Consider the following 27,243-nt stretch of genomic DNA (forward strand, 5'->3'; position numbering starts at 1 on the left):
CCAGACCTTTGTAGCTATTCGTAACCTTAGCTTGAAAATACTGTCTTCGCACTGTTTGCGAAGCATCAGGAAAAAAATATAAATAAGGCTATGAATAATCATTAACGGTTTTAAGGTTTATGGAAGATTACAGACCCCATCCCTCCTTTAACCGAAGATGGTATAAAACAATAGCCGATTTTACCAGACTTTTGTAGAAGTTATGATACTTAGGTGGTTTTTTACTATTCTCAACCTTAGTATTTGTGCAATATTGTAGACACTCATTCCTCTTTAAACGACAATAGTGTAACAGAAACTTTATAGGAGTTTTGAGTGGGTTTGAGTGAGTTTGAGTGGTTTTATTATTTATATGTGAAAACCACGACTTTTTGTTGGTTGTTTCTAAATCATAAAGATTTCAGCGTAGTAAAAAAGTTCTTTTTTTTTATTTTATTAGTCACATTTTCGTTAGTGTTGCCTTGTTGAACCTTGGAAACATATAAGCAAGACTAATTAGTCAGTTTCGACAACGCTTTTCGTCTGTATAAATTCAAACATTAACTATATTTTGATTCCCAAAAAAAGCTTCAAAAAAGCTACACATTTTTAAAATGTTTGGCGCCATATGTTTTTGGCTTATTTTTTGCTTGTTTTCTGCTGATTTTTCTCCTATGTTTCTCTTTTTAAATTGTTGGCCGCTGCTATAAAGAACTATAAATGATAACTGCATATGGAAGACTTGTTTAAAAACTGAGTTCCTGATTATTTTTTCAAGATGCATGCGATTGCATAAGTTTTCACTTTACAATTCAATCAAAATTCACTCTCCCTTTCCTTGTTTTTTTTTCAGGCTCTTTTACCTCTACCAATTATATTCTAGAATTTTTATGATTTTTTTTAGATTTGGAAATATGTTAAGAAACTTTTTCGTACTTATGCCAAAATGGAAAAATTTTCTTCATTTTAGGCAAGTTTAAATCATTCTCTAAGAATAAGTCTAAGCAATTTCGACTATGGTGCAGTCGAGTCAAGCCTTTAGACCTTTAGAGGCTTTGTACTCTATTCCTCACTCTAATTTTTTTTTAGTTTATTTAAGCATCAACTTTATATAAATTTGAAAGGAGTGAATTCAAAAGGAGGCAATAGCTATAGAAAACTAGGGTTTTATTAAAATAGCAAAATAAAATTGATTGCGAGGAGTATATTTTAATTAATATAAAATTCTCCCCATTGAATTAGACTGTCCATTATGCATAACTAAAACTAAATAGGTGGCTTCAGATATTACTTAGCTGTTAATTTTCTACGCATTTCAAGTATAAAAGATTTGCAAAAAACAGTGTCGCACTAAAACCAAAAAAATAAAATGAATATTATGAATATATTTAAACTGAAAAAGTGTAAGCATTAAATCGAGTGATATGAGCATCATGTACTTTTGTTTTAATTCACAGCTGTAAAAATCGTATGTTTCACAAGCAACATAAACCCTAGGCTACTAAGAATATGTTTAACCAAAAAGACCGTCATACAACAAGAGCCAGTACAATTATAGTTTTTGTCATCAGATGATGTAATATTTTTTCCCTGTTTCTGATATAATTCCCGATTCTTAGCCAATCTGCAGAAGACACAAATTTTGTCTGATAAAAATATTGCCGATCAGAAAAGGAAACGCTCCCAATTGCGAAAATCAAGCATTGTAGCGAAAGTCTGGTTTATGCTTAGCCCGAAGATCTTGACAGAGCCCACTACCATTTGTGCCTTTTATCCAAGTATGAGGATAGAGCCCCCTAATGTGATATAATGGGTTTGTTGCACCATTTCAGTATTTCACGTGGAGCTAAAACACAGACAATACTTTTTTTAATACCTTAACTCACCTTTACTTACCACTCCTAATACAAATTTGGGTTCGACCCTGGGTAAATTATCATAAAATGTTACTTAGCTTACAAGTTTGGTTATGTATTATTCAAACTATGCAAAACAATTGTGACATAAATGAGTTTACATTTGTATTGGCTTATCGTGTGTATAGTCTATTTGGAAGACAATGTATTGATTTGAGTGCATTAGATAGAGCACCTTTGAGTATTGCTAGCATGTGCCCAGCATTCTGATGGGGCGGGGGGGGGGGCTGAATTTGAAGAAATGGGCGTTGACATCAATTATAGTACAATTCTTTGTAGAGATAATTTTACTTGTTAAATAACAACACGGAGTATCTCTTAGGGTTCGAGAAAGTAATCTAAATCAGTTCGTCTATGTGTAGGAGAGTAGCTCCAGTATTTTATTTGGGGGGAGGGTGCGAGAGGGGTCCATATCTGGATAGTCAATGGGAATGGGCTATTTAATAGTTTTTTTTCAATTTGTTTTGCGGGGAGGGGGCAACCGCCCCCTATTGCCCCCTCCCCGAAACGACGCTCCTGGTGGTATGGGGTGCAGAAAGATGCCGAGTATTCGATCTAGAGAAGGTGTTATTTTGGGGGTGAGGCGGTTGTAAACATCTAAAAAATGCATTTACTGATCTTTTTTATCCATAAGATAATAGACAATACGTTTTTTGTTTTGAAATTGTCACAGGGATAGGAGCAGGTCTATTGTGAAGCATCCCTATGTTACCCCTCCCATATTTAGAAACACGTTTCTTTTTATATTTTCATTGATAACCACCTTTTTTGGAATTTTCATTGAAAAAAAATTGTCCGTTTATATGTTGAAAAGTACATTTAGTCTGCCCCTTCGTTTTTTACGAGCTAGTGCCACCGGGGGTGTTGGATCCCTAAACCAGTTCTGAGTTCACAAATAGAATACTGTAACTCAATCATCTATATTCAGGCTAAACTTTTTTTTATTTTACCTGGATTAATTGGTTTGGTCTGTGTTATCTTACACCAAATATTAACTAATTATCACATTTTTTTCGCAACAACTAAATTTATTTAAAAAAAAAAGCTTAGCCTTCATATGTGTATATTTGAACATTAAAATGGATCAAATCCATTTTTCAAAACTTCAAATGAACTCAAACTAAACTTCAATTAGTAAAACTGAAACTAGCAACACTATCTCAAAACCTGTTTAATTTAAACTAAGCTTTAACTTAAATTATAACTTACAATTGTTAGCTAAAGGCTTATGAGCTAGGTTCTGTTGTGGGTTTGGAGAGATGACGACAGGGAGGTTTGTTAGGGGCGAGTTATGAAAAATGAGTTTTAGACTTGGAGACACAGCAAAAAAGTTTAAAACATGTTCGTGAATGCATTGAGCTATCCAAAATCCCTCAGCTATCCCTTTGTAAAAAAAAAAAAAATCCATGGCGTTTTGATTACATCTTCGATTGATAACTTCTTCTCACTTTAAAAAGTTTGGTGTACAACGAAGGTATTTGTACCATTTCTTTTCCACCTGTCTGTGCACAGAGGGGATCTACACGTTCCTGAGATCAGTCTAACCCCCCTCAGACTGGAGAAACGGACTTAAACAGGAAAAAATGCCAACTAGTTTTAAGTGAAATACACTTTGTTTCGTGACATACTCCTTCATTGATTATTAACATATGCCGAAATGATTTAATGTGCCCCCCATGGGTGCCCATAAGCTGATTTTTTTTTGTGGGGGGGGGGGTGAGGGGATATGATCGGCACTTCCAATGTTGTATAATAGAAATCTCAAAATAAAAATATAAGGCAGCGTCATTCAGCCCAGGGGGGCTGGCGTACCCTTGCCGCCCTGCCTTTCTGTTTATAATTGAAATAACAATATAGAGGTATATAACGACAATTGAGAATTCTCATTAAGATTAGTTGGCTAAATAATACAGCCTATAGCAATAACATCATAAAGCCTATACAACTCAGCTTCACATCCATAAACATTAGCAATAGAAAAAGAGATAATAAAAAAAAAACACCAGAACAAACTCAGTAGAACATACAGGGAAACAGCATAAAAAGCAGAAAGCATTCTATAATTAAGAAAAGGCTTGATTTTTTTGTATAGGATTAGAAACCATTTTTCGGAAAAAAATTCCGCAACATTTGAAGGAAGAAACGTGCCACTATTGCTACTTTCTTAGCCACGCGAGTGAAGCTTTTTGGGATTGTTTCAAAAATCAATACCGAAAGTTTTATTCACCTAGCTGAACTACCTTCTTTAAGCACTAATGAAAATTTTGTAAAGAAAGTGATTGCCTTTCATGCTGTTTTTCATTTTTACTGTGGTTTCCTTCCATGTTTTAATTGTTTATTCTTTCTCTCTCTCTTTCGGCTGATAAAGGTTTCCGAATGTAAAGCCAAAACATTCGGGTCCTATTACTTTAATTAGCAAAAAGTTCTACCTGTTCTTAATTTCTTATATATATATATATATATATATATATATATATATATATATATATATATATATATATATATATATATATATATATATATATATATATATATATATATATATATATATATATATATATATATATATATATATATATATATATATATATATATATATATATATATATATATATATATATATATATATATATATATATATATATATATATATATATGTATATATATATATATATATATATATATATGTATATATATATATATATATATATATATATATATATATATATATATATATATATATATATATATATATATATATGTATATATATATATATATATATATATATATATATATATATATGTATATATGTATATATGTATATATATATGTATATATGTATATATATATATATATATATATGTATATATGTATATATGTATATATATATATATATATATATATATATATATATATATATATATATATATATATATATATATATATATATATATATATATATATATATATATATATATATATATATATATATATATATATATATATATATATATATATATATATATATATATATATATATATATATATATATATATATATATATTCATTTTGGTACTGCCGTATTAGCCAGTACACACCCGAGAAGTTTGCTGAATGTAAGATCTAAGAAAACCGGTTTCATAGCCACAGAGACAAATAAAGGTTGACAGAATACATTGGACTTGTATAATTTGGGCTATATATTTTCACATTAGGGGAGGGGTAAGGTTAGGTTAGTTTACCCCTCCCCCCTTTGCCCAAATTGTATCATTGTATAAACTAAAGTATTATATTTTCATCATATTTTGGTATATTTCATTAGGATTAACTTAACTTTTCTTCTCGAGTGTGTACTGGCTAATACGGAAGTACCTTCATTTTACTTGTGACATCTGTAGAACCAGTATATATCTTTCTTTTCATTTACCATATTTCAAAACGCCGAATTTACAGCCCCTTGTCATGTTACTTCCAAACTTTAAATAGTACTTACTCACAAATTTTTAATTGTGTGGTTATGCACTTTGATATAATACGGCCAACACCTGCGACAGCCAGTGCGCTCCCCTCTGGAGTTGTCTTACCGTTACCTTTTTTTCATCCTATTTTCTATTCTTTAAACGTGTTCCATTACAGCTTTTGTTTTCAATTGACAGCAAAGCCACTAACTTGATTTAGTAAAATGAATAGATAAATCTTAAAAGAAGTTTGAGTGGCGAAGCTGTCAATTAAAAAAAAGAAAAATAGCCATGCAGTTTATTCAAAGAATGGTAAATGATTTGTTAAGACGATTTTACTGACATTCAAGTTTTTACCATCAGTCCTTATCAATTATCTAATGCATATGTAGTAGCAAAACATCACTTATTGATTTTTCCTCTTGCTATAACAGAATCGTAAAAAAATGTTTTTCTTCTTTGTTTAGGTCTCAGATTTGCATAAGCAATATGGAACTTCAAGGTGCTTTTGGCCTGGTTTTATTTGGAACATATAGAAGGATAGATGGCGTAACTGAGGAAGTTCTAATAAAAACCATATCAGGTCTGTTTCTTTATCCAATATGCATATTTATGGGATTTTTGATCATATTTATTTATATTAAAGTAAAAGAAGAGTGTGGTTTTCCCCTATTCCCCAAGGCCTGGAAGTTGATTGCCTATAGCCAACCACGTACATGGGCATACTTTTTGGGGAGGGGGATTAATAAAAGAGCAGGTTTCAACAATTTAATAAGAAGTGCTCAAAAATTAAAGAAAAATCTAGGATTTCGGGAGCCCAAGTTCCCCCTCCTGTTAATGTCCCTGCGTACAGAAGTGTGTCTTGCTTAAATTTCATTCACACCTAATTAATTCTAGTCAACAAATACCTCAACTGCGTGTCGGTGTGAGCGCAAAAGTGTTAAATCAAGGGTTAAGCTAGGCTCTGAAAGGAGTACAATTTTGCTAAGCTACCGAATTTTCCATCATCCAATGAGTAAAAATGTCTCCGTGCAGGTGAGAATTTCGCTAGCTTCTGATTCATTTTCTAGCCAACAAAATTTAGTTCAAAATAAATAAAAGCCTCCTATTCGAAGCAGTTGAATATATGAAACTAATCGAATATAGCATTGATATTCTCTTTTAGATAAATGCTGAAAGGAGTGTTTTTTATTGAGCCTTTTTTTATATAGAAAGATTTGAAAGAATCTCAAATTTATCAGAAATACGAGCTGGATTTCACACATGGACATCAGGTGGTCCTGTTCGCGGAGCGTCATTTTTCGTCTTCTTGGTAAAGTAGCTTTAAAAGCTATGGTGACTAAAAAGAATAAATTGCGCTACCAAATTATTTTGAGATTAGTAATCCACATAAATTGGCTGTAACTTCTTGCCCAATCTTAGCAAGTTGTGAAAGCTGGCAGCTGAGTAGGATGGTGGAAGGTAGATTACTATCAGATGCAGCCTTCATCGTTTCTTAGTTCGGTTGTAGCATATAGAGGGAATGTAGTAACTGTCCTGAGCAGTGACTAACATGAGATCTATTATTTCTGTTTCATGGTGGAGCGCAACTGGAAACTAATTGATGGGAGTTTTTCCGTCAAATGTTCACCAATAACTCTGACAAGATTAACTATGACAGGAACCTGCCAAACTCAGGTTAAGATCCTTAAGCAATGCGTGATTTCTTTTTGTTAAAACGACAGCAAACTCGCATCATCCAAACCTTTCTATTGCTTGTGATTTTTCAGTTTGATTTTCAAGTTAATATGTTACTGCTTTGGCAGTTTCCAACTTTCTGGTATGTCGTCTACGCTATTAAAAGGGCGAGTCTCTTTTTTTATTTATTTGTAGCCTATATGAACACTTTTTCCAGACACCCGTGCGGCAGTTGGACATCTTGGGGATATTTTTCGCTGATATTTGGTATTCTCGAGTTGGGAGAGTTTCGAATATTGCCAATAACTCTGGCAAGATTAACCATGCCAGGAACCTGCCAAACTCAGGTTATAGGCTACGTGATCTCTTTTTGTTAAAACGACAGCAAACTCGCATCATCCAAACTGAATTGATAAGTTTTACAAATTCTAGTTATTTGGTAGTGAATATTTCAAAAAAAAATTTCGTGACATTGTGTAGAAATGGAGCTTCATGTGTTTTAGATAATAAAATTGTTTTTAATTGTGAACTTTTAAAGCATGTAAATGGTGTTCAATAATTGGGGTTTAGTCTTGATTTTAATTTAAGTTGGAAATCACATTGTGATCTTGTGACAGTTAAGATTTCAAGAGTGCTGGGTGTGACAAGAAGACTGAAAATTCAACTACCGTTAAATGTTTTTCTTTTACTATATCATCGTATGGTTGCGTACTATGGACTATTAGTTTTATTTAAAGTTTTAGAAGGGTCCAAATTTTACAAAATAAAATAGTTTATATTTAAGGTTGTTATGTTCAGTTTGAAAATAAAACGTTGAATTGCTTTGCAAGTTTGAACATTTTAAATATTTATCAAATTACGGGATTACCAGATAGCAATTTTATTTATCAATGTTTGAATAAGTGTTCAACGGAGGTATTTTGGGAAATTTTTAAAGCTAACTCATCTTATCATTGTTATGAGACTATAAATGTGAATGACCTTGCATCTGAGCTCCGGAATTCTCAACGTGCTACGTTTCTGCCTCGTTTTGTGGGACCAGGGGTGTGGAGTTTCCTCCCGGATGCTATTAGACAGGCTGATAATGTAAGCCAGCTCAAGAGTAGATTGAAGCGTTACCTTTTGAGTTATATTTGAATGATTAGAAATTTGAATTTGATTAATGTTTGGTATGAAAATTGTTTGGACAGATAAAGGTCGCATGTTCGTGAATTTACCCAGCCAAAGCGCATGGAGTCGGCTCTATGGCCTAGCTTATACTTATTGGTTTTGTCATATTTTATTTAGTTATATGTATCTCACTTTTTTTTTTACCTCTGTTGTTGCTTTTTTTTTTTTTTTTTTTTTGAGTGGTTGTTGTAAGGATGATATGTGATATTTCTCACTTGCGATTTCTAGAGTGTAATCCTTTTAGAGTAGGAGATGTTCTTTATGTTGATTTAATTCACCTGCGGATTTTTCCCCGCAAAGAGATAGTTGTTATGTGGATGTAGAGCTTTATAATAATGGATTTGCAGCCATCGTAAACAAACCTTCGGGTTTTTGTAGATGGCTGCTGTAAATTTGTTTGTATTTGTTTGTATGCTAAATAAATTAATTTGAATTTGAAAAATTTGAAAAAATTAACCCCCTCACTTCAATAAGGATATCAAGTATGGGCCCTCAACGTCAACATTGATTTAATATGATAAGTAGCAGTGGTGTCAGTTCGATAGGAGGGGGCAGGGGGGGGGGTAAGTAGTCCCCCCCCCTTCCCCCTCCTAAGCTTTTTTTGTACTTTTATGATATACGCCCTACGTAAAGTTATTCTAATATGTTTCTCTTACGCTCAATACTAATGAAATATACCAAAGTAAGAGAAAAGTTACCCCCCCTCTAATGTGCAAATATATAGCTCAAATTATATATTTTCCATCTATTCTGTCACTTCTATTTGTCTTGTCTCTCGCTAAACTGAAAGAAACTAACGAAAAAAACGGTTCTATAATGCGTCAATGAATGAACAACTTGAGCGGTGGGGTGTATATTATACAAGTACCCTTTTTCTTATATTCACACTGAAAAATGTCTTTATTTTTACAGTCCTTCAGTCAACGGAAATATCTCGGTCTGAGTTCAAACCAGTTTATCAATGAACTTGAGAGAATTGAGTTTCAGTTTTGTTACTTGTAACTTGGTATTGCTGTTACTACTTAGTGTTCATTGTAACATTAAGGTGTTTGAATCTAACACAGTGCAACACTGTTTTAGATTCTTGGCTGTCTTTCGCTCAAGGGCTGCGACTCTTCGCAGAAGGCCTTGCAAAAAAAAGTTTGAACCCCATTGTATCCGCTGCCCTGGAACTTCTTGTTGGTGTACTGAAAAAGATTTGCGACAATGTTACAAATTTTATGTTACAAATTTGTTCTTGCGACAATATTACAAATTTTAGCTCTACTGTGGTAACTGCCTAATTAAACAAAAAATAATTTAGTGCGAAATAAAACATTTATAACGCAAAAAAAATACAAAATATAAAGTTTTGAAATACCACTTTTTATTAAGATAAAAGTACTCCTGGAATGTTTGGGCTCGAAAGGAACTTGCTCAATAACCAATTTCCTGGCTAAGTACGTCAATTGGTCAGATAAATGTGGTTGACATTATATATACACTCAGATTTTTGAGACTGAGTCAGGTCAAAGCCTAAGGCACGCTACCAAAGTTTATTTACCTTAGGACCATAATTATCTCCCCTATAAAGGGAGTAATAAGGTATCAATTACAACCTCACTTTACAACCTTAAACTCACTTTACCACACTACTACTCAGAACTTTGTATTGTTGCGTCGAATTTTTTTTTAGTGGATGTAATCTTGCTGCTAGTTTATTCTTTTTTTCTACATAAAACATGCTGCAGTGACAGAAAGCCAAACATGAAGAAAAACATGGGGATTATTGTCGTTTAAATCTTATTTTTACGAGTCATAAAAGATAGAGGCATAGAGTTTGACAGATATTCAGATCCTAAGATGCGTCTGGAATAACTATCCGGAATTTCCTTAATGTCGACGGTTTTTCAAGTATGAAAGCCCAAATTTGAGGAAGAAGCCAAGTTTGGAATAAACAAATTTTATGTCTAATAAAAAGTTACCGTTGAAAGTTGGTTTATGGATTGTCATTAAGCGAAAAAAGGCATTGAAGTGGATGTAAAAGAGAGTGGTTGACGCTCCAAAGAGACAGAAATCACCCGATAATTACGACAAAGCTGCCTTCTTTAAAAAATCCTCAATAAAGAATGTTATGGAACGTTAAGTGAAAAACGTCAAAGGTTAACTGACAGAACTAAAGGCCTGTTTACTTAGAAATTCGAATCTAATGTTGGCAGATTTCTAAAATTGTGCTAAAAATTCTTTTCCACCTAGGAAAGCACAAGTTTCAAATAAACGCCTTTTATATGTAATAAAAATACATGTTTTAAATGTATATTTTTTAAGAGTTTCCCCCGGAGTTGATGTCTTTGGACTGGGTTGGATGTTTGTTTGAGTATGAGTTATCTGAGTTTTGTTGATTTTAGTATTTGAAATCACGAGCTACTCCCCTGCCTAGCTTGCGATTTTGGCAATGATTGATAGTGAGATTGAGTTCTGTTTATATATATATATATATATATATATATATATATATATATATATATATATATATATATATATATATATATATATATATATATATATATATATATATATATATATATATATATATATATATATATATATATATATATATATATATATATATATATATATATATATATATATATATATATATATATATATATATATATATATATATATATATATATATATATATATATATATATATATATATATATATATATATATATATATATATATATATATAATATATATATATATATATATATATATATTGTATATAGTATATCTTTTTTTGTCAGCTTTTTCGTTTTTGGCCAGGAAGCGTTACGGGGAAGTGTTGGTTATTTTTGCTCTAAATTTACTTTTAAATAAACGAAGTCCGAACTCTAATACTGTTGAGGGTTAGTCCGTTTTGTCATTTGTAAAAAAAAAATAGATATAAAGTGCATGTAAAAGTGAGTAGATAAAGCATAAAAGAGACTAAAAATAAAACTAAAACCACTATCTTTCAACTATTGCAGTAGAATTTACGTTCTGAAGAACGTTATCAAGTGTAAGACGAAAAACATCAAAAGTTGATCGAAGCAACTAAAACCTATTTTATTTAGAAATTACAATTTAATTTTGTCAGGTTTCTATAATTGTACTAACATATCTTTTCCATACAGCAAAACATAAGTTTGAAGTAAACGTGTTATAAATAAAATAAAAAATTTACTGTTCAGATTAGTTTGTTTTATTGTTAAATGAAAAGAATTGCTTAAAATGCATCTAAAAGAAAACTGATAAAAAAAGAGACAAAATCACCTAAAAATGACAAGGAAACCACCGCTATTCTCCGCCAGTGATGCATTAAAATGTTGTTTTTTTTATTGTTAGGCTCTATGTTTACTTAGGAATTTTTTAACTTCTAAGAAAGATCCTTTGACAAGTTTTGAAATTGTTTAGCCGTCAACCTAACACGACTCCTCTCCATAGTTCAGAACCGCTGAACTATTGTCTTGTCTCCAACAACTTTTAAAGTGTAACAGAAAAAGTTTAGAGAAACTTGCTTTAGAAAGCACTGTCAAGAAGATGTTTCTGAAACGGCTAACTTCTTAGATAAAGATTCCAGAGATCGGAGATGTCTGGCCAAAGAGCTGATGATGTTCTTAATAAATCATTTATTCAAGTGGATAATGGCTATTAACAACACGTAATAATCTTTTCGGGAAATACCTGTATTTTGGTTCAAGAAACACGCATATGTCTCCCCACATCTGTTAAAAAAAGTTTCAGTGCTCTGTTTAGTATTCAATCTATGATGCGACCACTTTTATCTAGCTACACGTCATTATACTTCTGGTTTGGGCAGTTACATAGACAAGTGTCTATAATATGCCGGGTGGGGGGGCTATAACTAGAATACACTCTCGAATTCACCCAATTTCAATACACTCTCGAGTATAATTTTCTTTGTTGTCACATAAAAAAATGAGCTCGGGAACATAATTTTTAGTTTTAGAAGGGGGTCGGCATCCCTGTCAATACAAACATGTCATTTCCACTGATCTATTCTCCATATTAAATCCAAATTATTAGTTAATAAAATCATTCTAATGATTAATAATTGATAAGAATATTCTAATTATTAACTGCTATTTATATTATCTGAGTTCTATCAATTTTAATGATGATTGACTACCAGCGGACATTTACTGACTGGTTAAAAACTAACCTGAAATGTGCGGTCTCCCTCTCCTCTCTGCAGATATATATCCTTTGTTCAGTCTCAAACGAAATCATTAAGTAAAGTTCAATGTTTGAAATTAGATTGCATGTACACCTTCAGACAGGCTTTGTTGCTCCCATTTAGAAAAAAAAATAGTGGTTATATTCTAGTTCTACATATATGGAAAAATTGCAACCATCTAGCCAAGGGGGTGCTCACTCTCCACTAGCTAGTATATATCTTGGACTGTCACTTGTTAAACCACGAGTGGTACTTTTCTACCACGCCACCCTTTTTTGTCGTACGTGATAGACCATGCCATTTGTGGCGAAAGTTATATGATTTACACGATTTTTTAAAACAGGCTTCCGCTTGCGTGGAGCAGTATATCGCTAAGGTTGTGATATACGATTTGAGTGTTGTTGACGCTTTTGAATGAATTTGTCTGAGGTTTTTTTTTCTAACCCTAATTTTGCTCTTTTTGTGCCGAAATCTAATTTTTGGGAAAAAAGATACGTAACGCAACCACTGTTGTAAAATCTCAAGCAAGCAGAGTTCTCAGTAAATCTTTAGTTTCCCAACTTCTACAAATCTTGAAAAATATAAAGAGTCAGTTTAAGCTGGTGGTCGGCGTTTACCCCCCCCCCCCTGGAAAATACCCCACGCAGAAAATACCCCCCGTGGAAAATCCCCCCTCCCCAAAAAATAACCCCCGTCGAAAAGAAGACTTTCCGAATTTGATAATTTTATTTGAGTTTTATTTTTTTAATTTCCTTAGGGGGAAGGAATTTTCGCACTTGTGTATTATGCGCCACTCACTCAAGTTTACGCTGTGTAAAATTCGAGAACACAACGGTTTTTTTTGTTAGTTTCTTCGTTACTTTAGAAATAAATTTGTGTTATATTTGCACATTAGGGCATATTAGATAGATAGACAAATAAGTATATTTTAAAGCCAAATAAACGGCCATGAACACAGTAAAATAACATAAACGAATATAGTGAATGGGGGGGGGTGTTTAACCCCCCAAAAATGCCTCACGAAAAATACCCCCACTCCTTCGGAGAGTAACCCCCGCGGAAAATACCCCCTCCTTGGAAAATACCGTCGTGGAAAATACTCCCCCCCCCCCCTGTGGAAAATAAGGTTTCTAAATCTGAAACTTTTATTTGTGTTTTTTTTTAGTTTTAGTCAGTTTTTTTTTATAGTTTAAGTCAGAAAATAATTCTTTCTGGGTATATGGCCACTAAAATATTACAGAAGAATAGTGAGGTATCTGGAAATTGTTTTAACCAAAAAAAAAAAAAAAAAAAAAAAAAACTTCCTAGCATAAAGTAAATGTAATGTTTCATTTAAGTGTTTTTTGAACAAACATCAGTGCCGACCCGGAAGCATTACGGCTTCTGCCAAAGTGAAATTTATGCAACCTGGGAAGCGATCATCCTCCCCCCCCACCATAAAAAATCCCTCCTGAAAACGTCTGTATACTTCCCAATAATCATTACTATATGTAAACAATGGGCAAAGTTCATAACTTGCAGCCCTTTCCCCGGGAACTGTGGGGGATTAAGTCATCCTCAAAGACATATTTATTAAATTTTCAACTATGCTGAACAAAATGGCTATCTCAAAATTTTGATTGGGTGACTTCGGGGAAAAAATTAGCGTAGGAGGGGCCCAAGTTGCCCTCCAATTTTTTTATCACTTATAAAGGGCACTAGAACTTTTAATTTCCGTTCAAGTGAGCCCGCTCAATCTGATGGCGTTCTTTTTATTAAAATTATATGACTTTAAGGGGGTCTTTTCCCTTTTTTCCGAAAATCCGACAAATTTTATCAGGCTCGTAGATTTTGATAGGTAAGACTAAACTTAATGAAACTAATATATTTGGATGCAGAGTTATAGACAAATTCTTTTCATGTTTCTATTGGTATCACAATTCCTTTTTTTTAGAGTTTTGGTTATTATTGAGCCAAGTCGGACAGTTTCATGAAATTTAATTTAACAAATAGAAAAGGTTTTTCAACTAAATTAAGTAGCTAGTTTAAAACTTAAAACAAATATAAACCACTCTGTATATAAGGGGGACTGCCCCCTTTACGATACCTTGCTCAATAAAAAAAAGTATTTTAGCGCTTTGAAAAATATTTTTTTCCAATTGCAAATTTTTCTTAAAAAATTGGAAAAAAGTAAAAGTTCACAGTAAAGAGTAAGTAGCTAAGGAGGAGACAGCCCCCTTCATACAAACAATAGTTTGTTGAAGTAGCTTTCAAATATGTTGGTTGCTTTCAGTTTATAAGCTCCTTTTGTATAGGATTTCTGATTATTTTCCAAGTCATACCAATACATACCAAAGATATAATTTGAGGTAACAGTCCCTTAAATCACTGGTTAATTTCTTTAAAAATTTGAAGATCAACAATTGCACGTTGATTAGCATCGTTCTAAGTTTAAATTTGCAATTTTAATTTTAAAAAAAATTTGAATATACTTAAAAAATTGGCGATGAACAGTAATTTTGGTGAAAAGTCCTTGTTAATATTTTTACTAAAGAATTTTAGTTGGAAGAAAAGGAGGATTATTGTTTGGATGGATGAAAATTCTGTGGAAATACCCCTCAGGAATGATAATTGGTTTGTAGATGGTACCTTTTAGATTGCCCCCCTTTTGTTTTATCAGCTCTACACAATCCATGCTCTTGTTGAAAATAACACTGTCCCTTTGTCTTTACACCCTTTTCCCCAATAAGTCTGATGCCACCTACACTCGGGTCCTAGAAGAGATCAGGATCCTGGACCCCAACCTTTCCTTAACTTCTTTTCGTTTTAAGTTTTAATGTTGCTCCTTACTTTCAGTTGAAAAAAAAATGTTTTATTGTCTGTATCTAATGAAGATTAGAGGAAAACAATTTTCTAAAGGCGATAGATGTCAATTAAAGTAAAAGTATTTCAAAATAAAAAAAGTAAGCAGTTACAAAAAATACAGATATAGCCTACTTACAAATAGCTTACTTACAAAAACTAAGATACAAACTCCCAGCATTAAGTTCTGTTGAGCAATGCCGAAGCGTTGGACGGATATTTTTTAACCATATCGACTGTTTTGAACTTGGTTATCAAACACTAAAATATTTACTGCCTTTAAACTCAGTGTTTATAAAAAGTAACGCATTATCAAAGTAAAACGTCAAAATTAAGATTAAGAAAATAAAATAAAAATATTTAATTCAATATTTTTAATTTAATTTTGTCTGCCAAAAGCCAGTATATTTGACACCTTTAAACTTCATAACTGTAAAAAATTAATTTTTTTTCCAAGTGACAACTAAATAAATACCATCACTCCTGGAGAAAAAATTGATAATAAAACAAAAAAAACGTATCCGCTCAGGGGGAAAATACAGAAATATAGCATTCCGTCCAGGGGAAACATTTCTGATTTCTGAAACATTTCTGATATTTCTTCATACATCAGCTCATGGGTAGCCTACTCTTGCAAAGCAATTAAAAGGTGATGGCATATTTTTACCGAAACCGTCCCTTATTAAGTTTTTTCCTTGTGCTTTCTATAATCATGCAAACTTTCTTGTGTTCTAATAACTACACTAATTACTAATGAACAAATACATATTTAAGATCACTATAAAAAGCTGATTCTTTGACTGAATGATATCAATAGTTGGGCTCTTTTACTTTCATTATTGACAAGGATCGTTATTTACTTACCATTCATTACTATGAAGAATTGTTTTTTTTTTTTTTTTTTGCTCCAACCAAATCCTATAAAAACATTTTTTGGGGAAATCTTGTTAGGGATCACTCAGTCACAAATTAGAACTTATATTTTCCTTATTATGGGTCAAAATCTATTGGTAGTCAGCCAACAATGGAGTAACAAACATTTTTCCATGGTTTTTCCCTATTCTGCTTTTTTCTCTTTGGTTTCCTTATAATTAGCCTACTATATAGTCCCAAAATTCCAGGTGGGGGCCATGGCCCCGCTGCTCCCCACTGCTGGTGTCCATGGCCTCGTTAAGCCAAAAATGAATAGAAATAAATTCAAATAATTTTCCAAGCGTAAAACTGCCACAAATCACCATAAATAAATGAGTTAAACCCAAAGCGAACAGAAATTACAATAAATAACCAATTCAAACTCAAAATAGCAAAAGTTAGCATGAGTATGGCTGGCAACCCCCACACCTCCTCAAGACTAGAAAGTAATTTGCACTTTACTGAAAACAAAATACATTTTAAATGTTTTCACTTTTTTGACTTCAACAAATAAAGAAGTATTAAGACTATAAGGAATAGATATCACAATATGTATATCAAACTGACAATAACTGACCCCTTTTTTTTTAAGTAAAGTTAAAATTATTTTCTGGTCTGAAGAAGACATGGGTGTCGTCAGCCATACTCCTTTTACTTTTTGCTCGTTTTGAGTTTGACTAGGCTATCTATTATAATTTCTGTTAGTTTTGGGTTTCATTTACTTTTTAATGGTGATTTGTGGTAGTTTTACACTTGGAAGATAAGAAAAACAAACTCGTAGAATTTAACAACGCTTTTGTCCATAGAAACTTAAACAATTTAGAACGTGTTGGTTTCCAAAGCCAACTATCTTTTCAAAGGATAGCCGAACCTTCTTAAACTTTTTGGTGCCATATGTTTTAGCTTAATATTGATGATTGTTTGCCTAATTGTTTTTCTTCTTCATTTTTTTTTTAATTTGGCACCCGGTACTGCCAAAAATTGCAGAAAATCATATGGAAGCCTTTTCAACACAAATGGATTTGATTTTTTTTTTTTTCTAAGTTTTTAAGACACTTCTGGTGTGTAAATTCCTCTTTTTCCTGTTCCTTGGCACTTTTCAGCAAAACTATAAAACACTCAAATAAAGTTTCAAATTTAGAAACCTTATTTTCCACAGGGGGGGGGGAGGGCATTTTCCAAGGAGGGGGTATTTTCCGCGGGGGTTACTCTCCGAGGGAGAGTAGGGGTATTTTTCTTGGGGGAGGGCTTTTTTGGGGGGTTAAACCCCCCCATTCACTATATTCATTTATGTTATTTTACTGTGTTCATGGCCGTATATTTGGCTTTAAAATATACTAATTTGTCTATCTATCTAATATGCAGAATAATTGTACCAAACACATTTGCATGCAGACCCGTTATGCTTACTCCCCTCCCCCCCCCTAATATGCAAATCTATAGCCCATTTTTTCTAAAGTAACGAAGAAAATAACAAAAAAAAAAAAAACGGTGTGTTCTTGAATTTTACACAGCGTAAGCTTGAGTGAATGGCGCATAATACACAAGTAACAAAATTCCATCCCCCTACGGAAGTTGAAAAAGTAAAACTCAAATAAAATTCTCAAACTTGGAAAACCGTATTTTCCACGGGGGTATTTTCCGCGGGGGGGTATTTTCTGGGGGGTATTCGCTGGGGAGGTATTCGCCTAGAACCGTTTAAGCTAGTTGTGTATGTATATTTTGGATAATATTTGAGGCAATAAATTATATTATAATAATTTGATTATGACAATTCCAATAATTTATATATTCGTCTTAAGTTTCAACTTCGCTCTTTACTTCTTCCGCAAGAAAAGCGTTTTTTCAGAATGCCCCCAAATCTGGTTTGAAAACAAACTTTTACTTATTAAGTTAAAAGCTATATAACATTTATAATTCCTGAACGACCTTTCAATGAGCAATTTTTCTACCTATACAGTTTTTTCTTTTTCAAAGCGCATTTAAACAATCGGTTTGCTGTGGTTGCTGCAACCACAGCAAATATAAACTAAACAAATGCTGCAGCCACGAGAATGGATGCTAAAAATAAGTGAAATTATTTCAGATGAACGCCCTTCCAAATTATAATGACCCCTAGACCGATATCATCCTCCTCCCTTAAAAAATAAGAAGAAGAACAAGAAGAAAACCATAGCAGAAATGTGGCGGTATTATGTAAGAAAGAGCTTGAAAAGATCGAGTCAGGAGCTCTTTGACGTGACATATGTAGGCTACTGCAAGAACTTTTATCGAGACCTGGTCGCTATTAGGCTTACCCATTCAGGTTATTTTTTAACGGTAAAATGTTTCAAATAATCGTAAGAAATAAAAGGTGTTCTTAATTTGATCTAACATGAACAAGGGATCACTACTTACAAATTATATACTAATTACTGACGTTTGCTCTCAGGTAATATTTGAAAAGGCTGTGTAAACAGAGACGTACGTCGGACATTGACGTGATGATGTGCTATAATTCCAGAAAAGCCTCAAATATAGCTTAATTGTATGGGAAATATAAGGAACTATCGAAAAATCGTAAGAATATCGATATTGGAAGGGATATGACGTTGCAATCCTGAAAGCCCCTTCTCCTCGTGTGAACATACTTGTATGTTATCCATTCGCACTTTGGTTGGCATATAGCGACAGTAGGTTTTTCAGTAGTGACAGTAGCGACAGTAGGTTCTATTTTAAGTAGGCACGAATAAAGGAGGGGGTGTCTCGGAGTTGCCTCCCCCACATTTTGAATTTTCCAAGGTTTTTAAGCACTTTATATTCAATTTATCGAAAATTATTTTTTTTATTTCCACCCTCTACCCCACGTGCCTCATATCAAGTATTAAATTTTATATACACATATGTTGTTGCAACGTTAAAATCTGTTTTGCATTACAATTGCTCTGCGTAAAAAAAAAAAAAAAACACCTAAAACGTAGAATTTACGTTACATTACATAAAATTTAGTCCCTAGTAGGTTTTATCCATCTACCTAGGGTAGATTATCCATCTACCCTAGTAGGTTTTATCCGAAGTATAAGATAAGATAAGATTTATTCTTCATTAGATACACATACAATTTTACATGTTATTATTGTAATAATATCGTAATATTATTGTATAATATTTACATGTCTGTTTTGTTGCTGTTGTTGTTTTTTTTTTTTAATTTTACGTTTTCTTTCAGAACGGGGTGCTGGGTTTCATGCTACTCAGCTTATAAAAGAAAGCTCCCGGTACTTGGGAATATGTCATAGAAACGTGGCATCTCCAATAGGAATATCCTTCGGGGATCTTCCATATATTATCTATTCTGGAAAAGGACTAGTCAACTTGAAGAAGTGAGTCCCTTTTTTTTGTAATTCATTTTGTTTTGTTTATTAATTCCTTATTTCATCAAAAGCTATATTGCTCAAGCCATGAACGTACGTAGCTTCTTCTTTAGGGGGGAGGGGGCAGCCGATTCTGTGATGAGAGGGGGGGTTGAAATAATATCACAGTTCACAAAACGTTACATTGCCAGCAAGTTCTTTCATGCTTATGAAATCTTTATTAATAAGTAATCACCAAAAATCATAAATCATCAATAAGCTTCAGCATTAATCAATCTTCTTGGATTAGAGCTAAATCAGTCCAAGACATGTATAGTTGCTTCTTGTTTCGGTTTTGTTCTGTCCTTCCAGCAGTTTATTTCCAACTTTTTCAACCATCTACCTTTTTCAACTGCTTTTTCAACCATCTGCTTGTTCAGCCATATCTAGTGTAAATTTGGAGTTCTAGGGGGGGGGGGCAACTGCGCCCCCCTTCCGTACGCCCATGGCTCAAGCACTTTAGTGCAGACGTGTAACCAGGGATAGGCTTCCATCCCAATTCCTCCCCCTAAAGGTCACGATTTTTTGAACCTTTCCGATACCATCCTGTACTTCTACATGATACGCCTGTCTTAATTTTTCTTTAAAAGTTAAAAACTTTTTCCCCGAGTCTTTACCATTCCTTCAAAATAATTTTCACCGCTGCATACACCTCCTGGAGGTGCTTGAGGTAAACGCAACTGAAATACTTAGCAAAAAAAAGGGGAAAGAGAAGAACGTATAAAAAGGTCAGTTAAAATAATTGAAAGAAAATTGTCGTAATAACAGCCGTATCAAAATTTGTTAACGGGCAACTTGTAATGCAATGTACTCGTCACACGTAAAATTTGTCCTATCAGTATATTCGACTTTATTTTTACAAAATGCCTCTATTAGTTCAATTTAATTTAATTGATTAAATTTCTCTTTAATTAACGTACTTTCTTTACAGATGAATATTCTTTTGTTTGAATTTTAAAATCCTATTGTTTTATCTGCCTAGTTTCTAAATATATATTAATATTTATTTGGCATCATCTTTTCTTTTCATTTTTTTATTTTATTCTTCTAATTTTTTAGCTGTATTACTGTTACCACTATTGTCAATTCTATTGTTACTATTATTTCCATTTCTACCATTGAATCACAGAGGAACAGAGAGTTTACATGTAAATGATGTTGTGACTAAAAAACCTTCGTTCGTTTAATGCGGACAATTTTGGCGGGGGGGGGAGGGATTGTCTGGGGGAATTTTCAGTGGTGAGTAAATTTTTGGAAGTAATTTCATTTCAGCAAGGATGTTATTTCCTGGTGATATTTTCTGTTTTTTTTTGTTCCTCGGGGCGTATTTTCCGGGGGGGGGGGAGGGGGGTGGGTAGTTTCGGCGGGGGATATTTTTTGGGAGAGGGGGTATTTTCCGGGGGAGTAAATGCCCAGAACAGAAAACTAAATATGATTTTTATTGTTACTAATATTTGTGCAAATACAATTCCAGTTGCCAAGCACGTAGCCTACTTGGTTTATTTATTGATTTTTTTTTTTTTTTACTTTTGAACTGGTACATTTTATCATTAGTCTCCGATTATAATCAAGGGCAAAAACAAGGTGGAAGACAGGTGGCACTTATCCTCTAGATTTTGAAAAATAAATTTTACCCTCAGACCATATTTTTTTTTTTTTTAATGACGCCACTGACTGTAACCAACAGACTCCTACAACACAATTTTAAGCGAAGAAATTGGAAACCATTTGTGAAACATGTATGCTGTATCCAATATGAATGTTTGCAATTTTGGGAACCTCGTGAAATTAGCAACTCTTTGCAAGAAGATACCGTCCTAAAAATTAAGATAGACCCCCCCCCCCTTTAATGGTTTTGATGTATTATAAATGAGTATTCTTTGGCATTTCAAAAAGTGATATGATGAAAATTATAGATTTTTGTAAGAACGTAAAAACACGCTTAGGGTTATCCAATGCAATAGGCAAAGGGACAAATTTTTCGTTTGTTTCCGTATATTTCCCAACAAGAAATACTGTATGTTTAACAATGGGCAATTTGGGCAACTTAAAGCCCTTACAAGGACTATGGAGGGTCATTTCATGCCCAAAAGCATGGTTATTGGACCTTTTAACTATACTGAATCACATGGCTATTTGAAAATTTTGATCGGATGTCTTTTGGGGAAAAAGGGCTGTTGGAGGTGGAGTAGTTGCCTTCAGTCTTTTTGTCACTTAAAAAGTGCACGAGAACTTTCGAATCCTGTTCAAATGAGCGGTCTTGCGATCTTATAGGGCGTTTGATGTGATAGAATCACCCCTGACAAAAAAAAGTATAAATAAACAGGCATCCATGATCTTTCTTATATTCAAAAAAATAGAAAGTTACCTGACATTTTTGTCGAAAGGAGCTTGATGACTCTACAGTAGGGATCCTCTCCTAATTGCTTCTGCTCCTTATTACCTAATTGCTTCTTTCTGTCTAAATATCTCCTATATTTAAATCCAGTGGCATTGTTCTCTCTCATATCTGAACTAATACGATAGACCTAGAATCAAGGACTGGCAGACTTAGATATACAAGGTCACATATAATGTAAGAATTCTTTTTACTCAAGTCTGTTACTGATTTCTTCATGGTGTTTTTACATAGTTTTAAGTATAGATCTTTACGTAAGTATGGATATTAGGAGATAGTCATTACGAAGACAGTTAAGAGGGAAGAGTGGAAAATTGAAACTATCTGATTGGCTGGCTGATAATCACCTCAGGAAAGCCGCTATATAGAAAAACTTGAACATAGACACAAGTCTCTTTCTACCTTTACCGTACGTTAAAACCTCATCATATATTACCGCTAATAGTATTTTATTTTTTATGGTAGGCCTAAATATCTACAACTGACAGTGTATTGTGGCACTTTCCTTGAAATGTGGTCCTTACACTCGAAGAGGAAATTTAGTTTCAAATTCTAGAAACTATTTGTTACTTTTAAACTTCTCTAAATGTTTAAAAAAGAACTTTCTTCAGGTTTTTACAAGAATGTGGCCAACCATTGGACGCTCTGACTGTTTGTGAAATAGGTCTACAAATATCATCTGGTCTTGAATACTTACATAGAAAGAATATGGTACACAGAGATATTGCGGCAAGAAATTGCATGTGAGTATTGTGGATTTCGGAAGACGGGGTGTCTTCCGAAATAACCTTTTACCTTAGGCCTACTTTATTGACGCTTCTATCTTTAAGTAAACGTAAGTGATGATCCTGATGAAAATAGACCATAAATGTACCCTTGGTTTCTCAGAATCTGAAGTTAAAACCTAATTATGAAAGTAATGGTAAGCCATGTAAGTAGAATGGGGGGTACCAGCACAGAACGAACACCCTGCTGCCACCTATAACTTTTTTTAACACCATATATTGGCATAGAACCACGTGGTTTATGGTTTTCTCACTGATAATGAAAAACTGGAATTTTCTCACTTGAAAAACCAGGAATTTTGTCTGTTTTATGGTTTTTGTCAGTGAGAATGAAAAAACAGGAACTTTCTCACTTTCATGGATGTCAACAGCAATTTATGTATGTTTCATGGTTTTTGTCAGTGAGAATGGAAAAACAGTATTTTTCTCACTTTGCTGTCAGTCATTAATCAAATTGTTTCCGGGCAAAGTTTAGTAATGTCTGACAGGTACTGCTCCAGGAATAGATCCAAGTCATTAATGTCTTTGCCTCGGAAACAACTCTTGGTCGAACTCCAAAGGATATTAATAACCAAACGCCATGAAAACAATTCTCCATGAAACATCTTAACGATGAATTGTTTTAGCGCGGGAATCAGGTTTCTTATTAATTTGAAATGCATTAGCGCAGAGATGTCAAAAACAAAAGGAACACGCTGAATTACGTTTAGGGATAATTTTGGCGAAACTGTTTTAGACAGGTTATGGAATTATTTCGGCGAAAGATTTTTGAAGAGATTTTGGAAGAGGATTTGAGGGTGAAACTCTGTGGTCGTTATAATACACAAGTTTCATTTGAACAGTGTTGTGAGGTCCTCTACCCCAACCCCAAAGGGTTCCGATGCCCCTACCCCAACCCCAAAGGAAGCCCCCTGTCCTCAAAGGTCCCCCAAGCTCCCAAAGGGCCACCGGCGCCCCCAAAGGCCCACCCCAGACCCCCAAAGGCCCTCCCCGGGCCCCCCAAAGGCCCATCGAGCTCCCAAAAGACCAACGGGGTCCCAAAGGCCCTCCACCGGTCCCCAAATGTCCCCCCGGCTCCCCACTGGCCCCCCCGACCCCCCCCCGCCCGCCCCCCGGCCCCCAAAAGGTCCACCGGGCTCCCAAAGGACCAATCGGTCCTCAAGTGCCCCCCAGACCCCCAAAGGCCCTCCCCGTGCCCCAAAGGCCCTCTCCCGGTCCCCAAAGGTCCCCCGGGCCCGAGAAGCGCCGCCGGGATGCGCCGTGGGCCAGGAAAGCGCCGCAGGATGTGCCGCAGGGATGCGCCACGGGTCAGGAAAGCGCCGCGGGGGATGCGCCACAGGGAGGCACCGCAGGAAAGTGCCGCAGGATGCGCCGCAAAAAAAAGTAAACTAAAAAGTAAAAATTTCGAAATGTTATCCCCCAAACGCCCTCCTCAGACCCCCAAAGGCCCTCCCCTGGTCCTCCAAGGTCCCTCGGGCCCCCCAAAGGGCCACCGGCCCCCCAAGGGGCCCCCAACCACCCGCCCGGGGCCCCCCAAAGAGCCCCCTCGCCATTTTTTAAATACTTTTTTATGGCTTTATTATATATGTTCTGAACAAATTCCATTCATAACGTAATTCTTAAACCCATTTTCCAATCTCAAAGAGTCCCCAAAACAAGTAATAAATACTTTATTGAATTTTTTAACATGTCATTTTTTTAACTTTTTTATGTATCTTGAAATTATATTAAATATGCTTACAACTCTACCAATCGTTCTCTTCACTTGTTCATAGAACCGACGTGGCTTTCCCACTGGTACTCTAGGACAGGTGATCGGCACCACCTAGTTTTTTGCATGCATTAAATCAGTATTTTTTACGCAGTGGAAGGATAAACACACATTTCATATATGTAAAAAAGTGAGGATGAATTATTCGACGAACGTCTGTGAACATGAAAAAATCATTGTCGTATTGAATACTGACAAGGAGAAATACCTGAGCTATGAAACGAGTGCAAGCGGTAACACTATTGGAAATGTATGCAGGCGTTGTCATGACAGCGAGAAGTTAGATTTCTTTGGAGTACCCAAGAATTTCAATCGTGTAAACGGTGGATATGCAAGAGCATCATTACCAGAGAAATTAGTGCTCAAAGAGAATGCAAACTTAAAAATAATTGTCGATGATCGGGGACAACTCCTTGCTAGGGTTTCTGGTAACACATTACCTGTTGATAAATCCTATCATCATCTTTCCGGGATTAGCATTTTAAAGAGAACAAGAAGGAGAAGACAGGCATACTCCTGCAATAATGTCATTAATCATATTTTGTCAATATGCCAAAACTGGCATCTATGTAAAAATAATGTGACAGTAGCCAGTGAAATCACAGACAGAATAAAAAGGACATTAGCAGACAATATCATCAATGAATATAAAGATGAATTGACGGAAAGTGAAGCGCAATTGTACTAATAATGTGTAATAATGTATTTAACGTATTTTTATATTAATATTCTACATGTCATTATTTTATTAAAAATATTTTATGAATTATTTTGTTAAGTTTTCATTATTTTAGGGTATGCTAGAACGTCAAACGTTCAGAATATCTATTGAAAAGTTCAGAGATGAAAGAAAAAGAATTTTTAGAGATAAAGATACTACTAGCAGGCTCAATGTTTCTTAGAAGATAGAAAAGTTCAAGATCTCTTCTGAATTTTACCAAAGAACACAATTCACTTCTAATTTCACCAGAGAAAATAAAATGCTTCCACTTCAGTTTTAAGTTCACCAAGACATTAAAAATTTAAAGTTCACTTCTAAATTTTTCTGTAGAAGATAGGAAAAGTTATGCTATGATTGTGATTATTTTCCATGGAGATAAAAGTTTCACTTTAATTCTAAATTTTCTTAAATTCAATTCTGACCTTTCTCAAAGAGTCAAATTTAAAGTTCTGTTCCAAATATTTTCCCGGAAGACGATAAGTTCAACTTCGATTCTGAAATTTTCTCAATGAATATGAAATAAGCTATTGATCATTTCTATTTTCCCAAAATAATATAAAAATTTTCCACTTCAGTTCAGATTTTTCTCAAACAGATGAAAAAATTTAAAATACTGTTCCAAATTTTTCATAGAAGATAGAAAAGTTCAAGTTCTCTTCTGAATTTTATCAATAAAAATGAAATAAGTTACTGATCAATTCTAATTTCACCAGAGAAAATAAAAAGCTTCCACGTCAGTTTTAAGTTCACCAAGACATAAAAATTTTTAAGTTCACTTCTAAATTTTTCCGTAGAAGATAGGAAAAGTTATCCTATGATTGTGTTTATTTTCCATGAAGATAAAAAGGTTCACTTTAATTCTAAATTTTCTTAAATTCAATTCCAACCTTTCTCAAAGAGTCAAATTTAAAGTTATGTTCTAAATATGTCCCCGGGAGTAGAAAATTTCAACTTCGATTCTGAATTTACTCAATGAAAATGAAATAAGATATTGATCATTTCTATTTTCACAAAATAAATATAAAAATTTTCCATTTCAGTTCAGATTTTTCTCAAACAGATAAAACAATTGAAAATACTGTTCCAAATGTTTCATAGAAGATAGAAAAGTTCAAGTTCTCTTCTGACTTTTAATAAAGAACACAATTCAATTCTAATTTCAAGAGAAATAAAAAGCTTCTACATCAGTTTTAAGTTCACAAAGACATAAAAAATTTTAAGTTCAATTCTAAATTTTTCCGTAGAAGATAGGAAAAGTTATCCTTTGATTGTGATTATTTTCCATGAAGATAAAAAGTTTCACTTTAATTCTAAATTATGTTCAATTCAGTTCCGTTCTTTCTCAAAGAGTCAAATTTAAAGTTCTGTTCTAAATATTTTTCTGGGAGAAGAAAACTTCAACTTCGATTCTGAATTTTATCAATGAAAATTAAATGAGTTATTGATCATTTCTATTTTCACAAAATAAATATAAAAATTTTCCGCTTCAGTTCAGATTTTTCTCAAGCAGATGAAAAAATTTAAAATACTGTTCCAAATTTTTCATAGAAGTTAAAAAAGTTCAAGTTCTCTTCAGAATTTTACCAAAGAACACAATTCAATTCTAATTTCACCAGAGAAAACAAAAATCTTCCACGTCAGTTCTTTATTTCACAAAGACATAAAGAAATTTAAAGTTCAATTCTAAATTTTTCGGTGGAAGATAGGAAAAGTTATACTATGATTTATAATTATTTTCCATGAAGATGAAAAGTTTCACTTTAAATCTAATTTTCTTAAATCCTGAAATGACATGAAATATTCTTATGGCTCTGCCAATCGTACTCTGTGCTTGTTCATGGACACGACGCGGCTTTCCCACTGGTACTCTATGGCAGGTTATCGACACTACCTAGTTTATTGCATGCATTAAATCAGTATTTTTTACGCAGTGGAAGGATAAACACACAATTCATATCTGTAAAAAAGTGAGGATGAATTATTCGACGAACGAATGTGCA

At 33.7% G+C, this 27,243-nt stretch overlaps 1 protein-coding gene across 3 annotated transcripts in view; it reads left to right on the forward strand.

Annotated features, from left to right (window-relative positions):
- LOC148944029 (inactive tyrosine-protein kinase Dnt-like) overlaps positions 1 to 27,243 on the forward strand; it is a 190,152-nt gene that overhangs the window by 113,446 nt on the left and 49,463 nt on the right. For 2 of the 3 annotated variants that reach the window (XM_089100308.1, XM_089100309.1), the window contains exons 6-8: positions 5,822 to 5,937; positions 19,385 to 19,538; positions 22,578 to 22,709. In XM_089100308.1, the coding sequence (XP_088956434.1) occupies positions 5,822 to 5,937; positions 19,385 to 19,538; positions 22,578 to 22,709 (402 nt within the window). The remainder of the gene's footprint in view (positions 1 to 5,821; positions 5,938 to 19,384; positions 19,539 to 22,577; positions 22,710 to 27,243) is intronic. The other variant, XM_089100310.1, reaches the window with a different exon arrangement.

The sequence above is a fragment of the Artemia sp. Qi Xiang Cuo genome, chromosome 14, assembly GCF_049724085.1.
Source record: "Artemia sp. Qi Xiang Cuo chromosome 14, ASM4972408v1, whole genome shotgun sequence".
Taxonomy (NCBI): Eukaryota; Metazoa; Arthropoda; class Branchiopoda; order Anostraca; family Artemiidae; genus Artemia; species Artemia sp. Qi Xiang Cuo.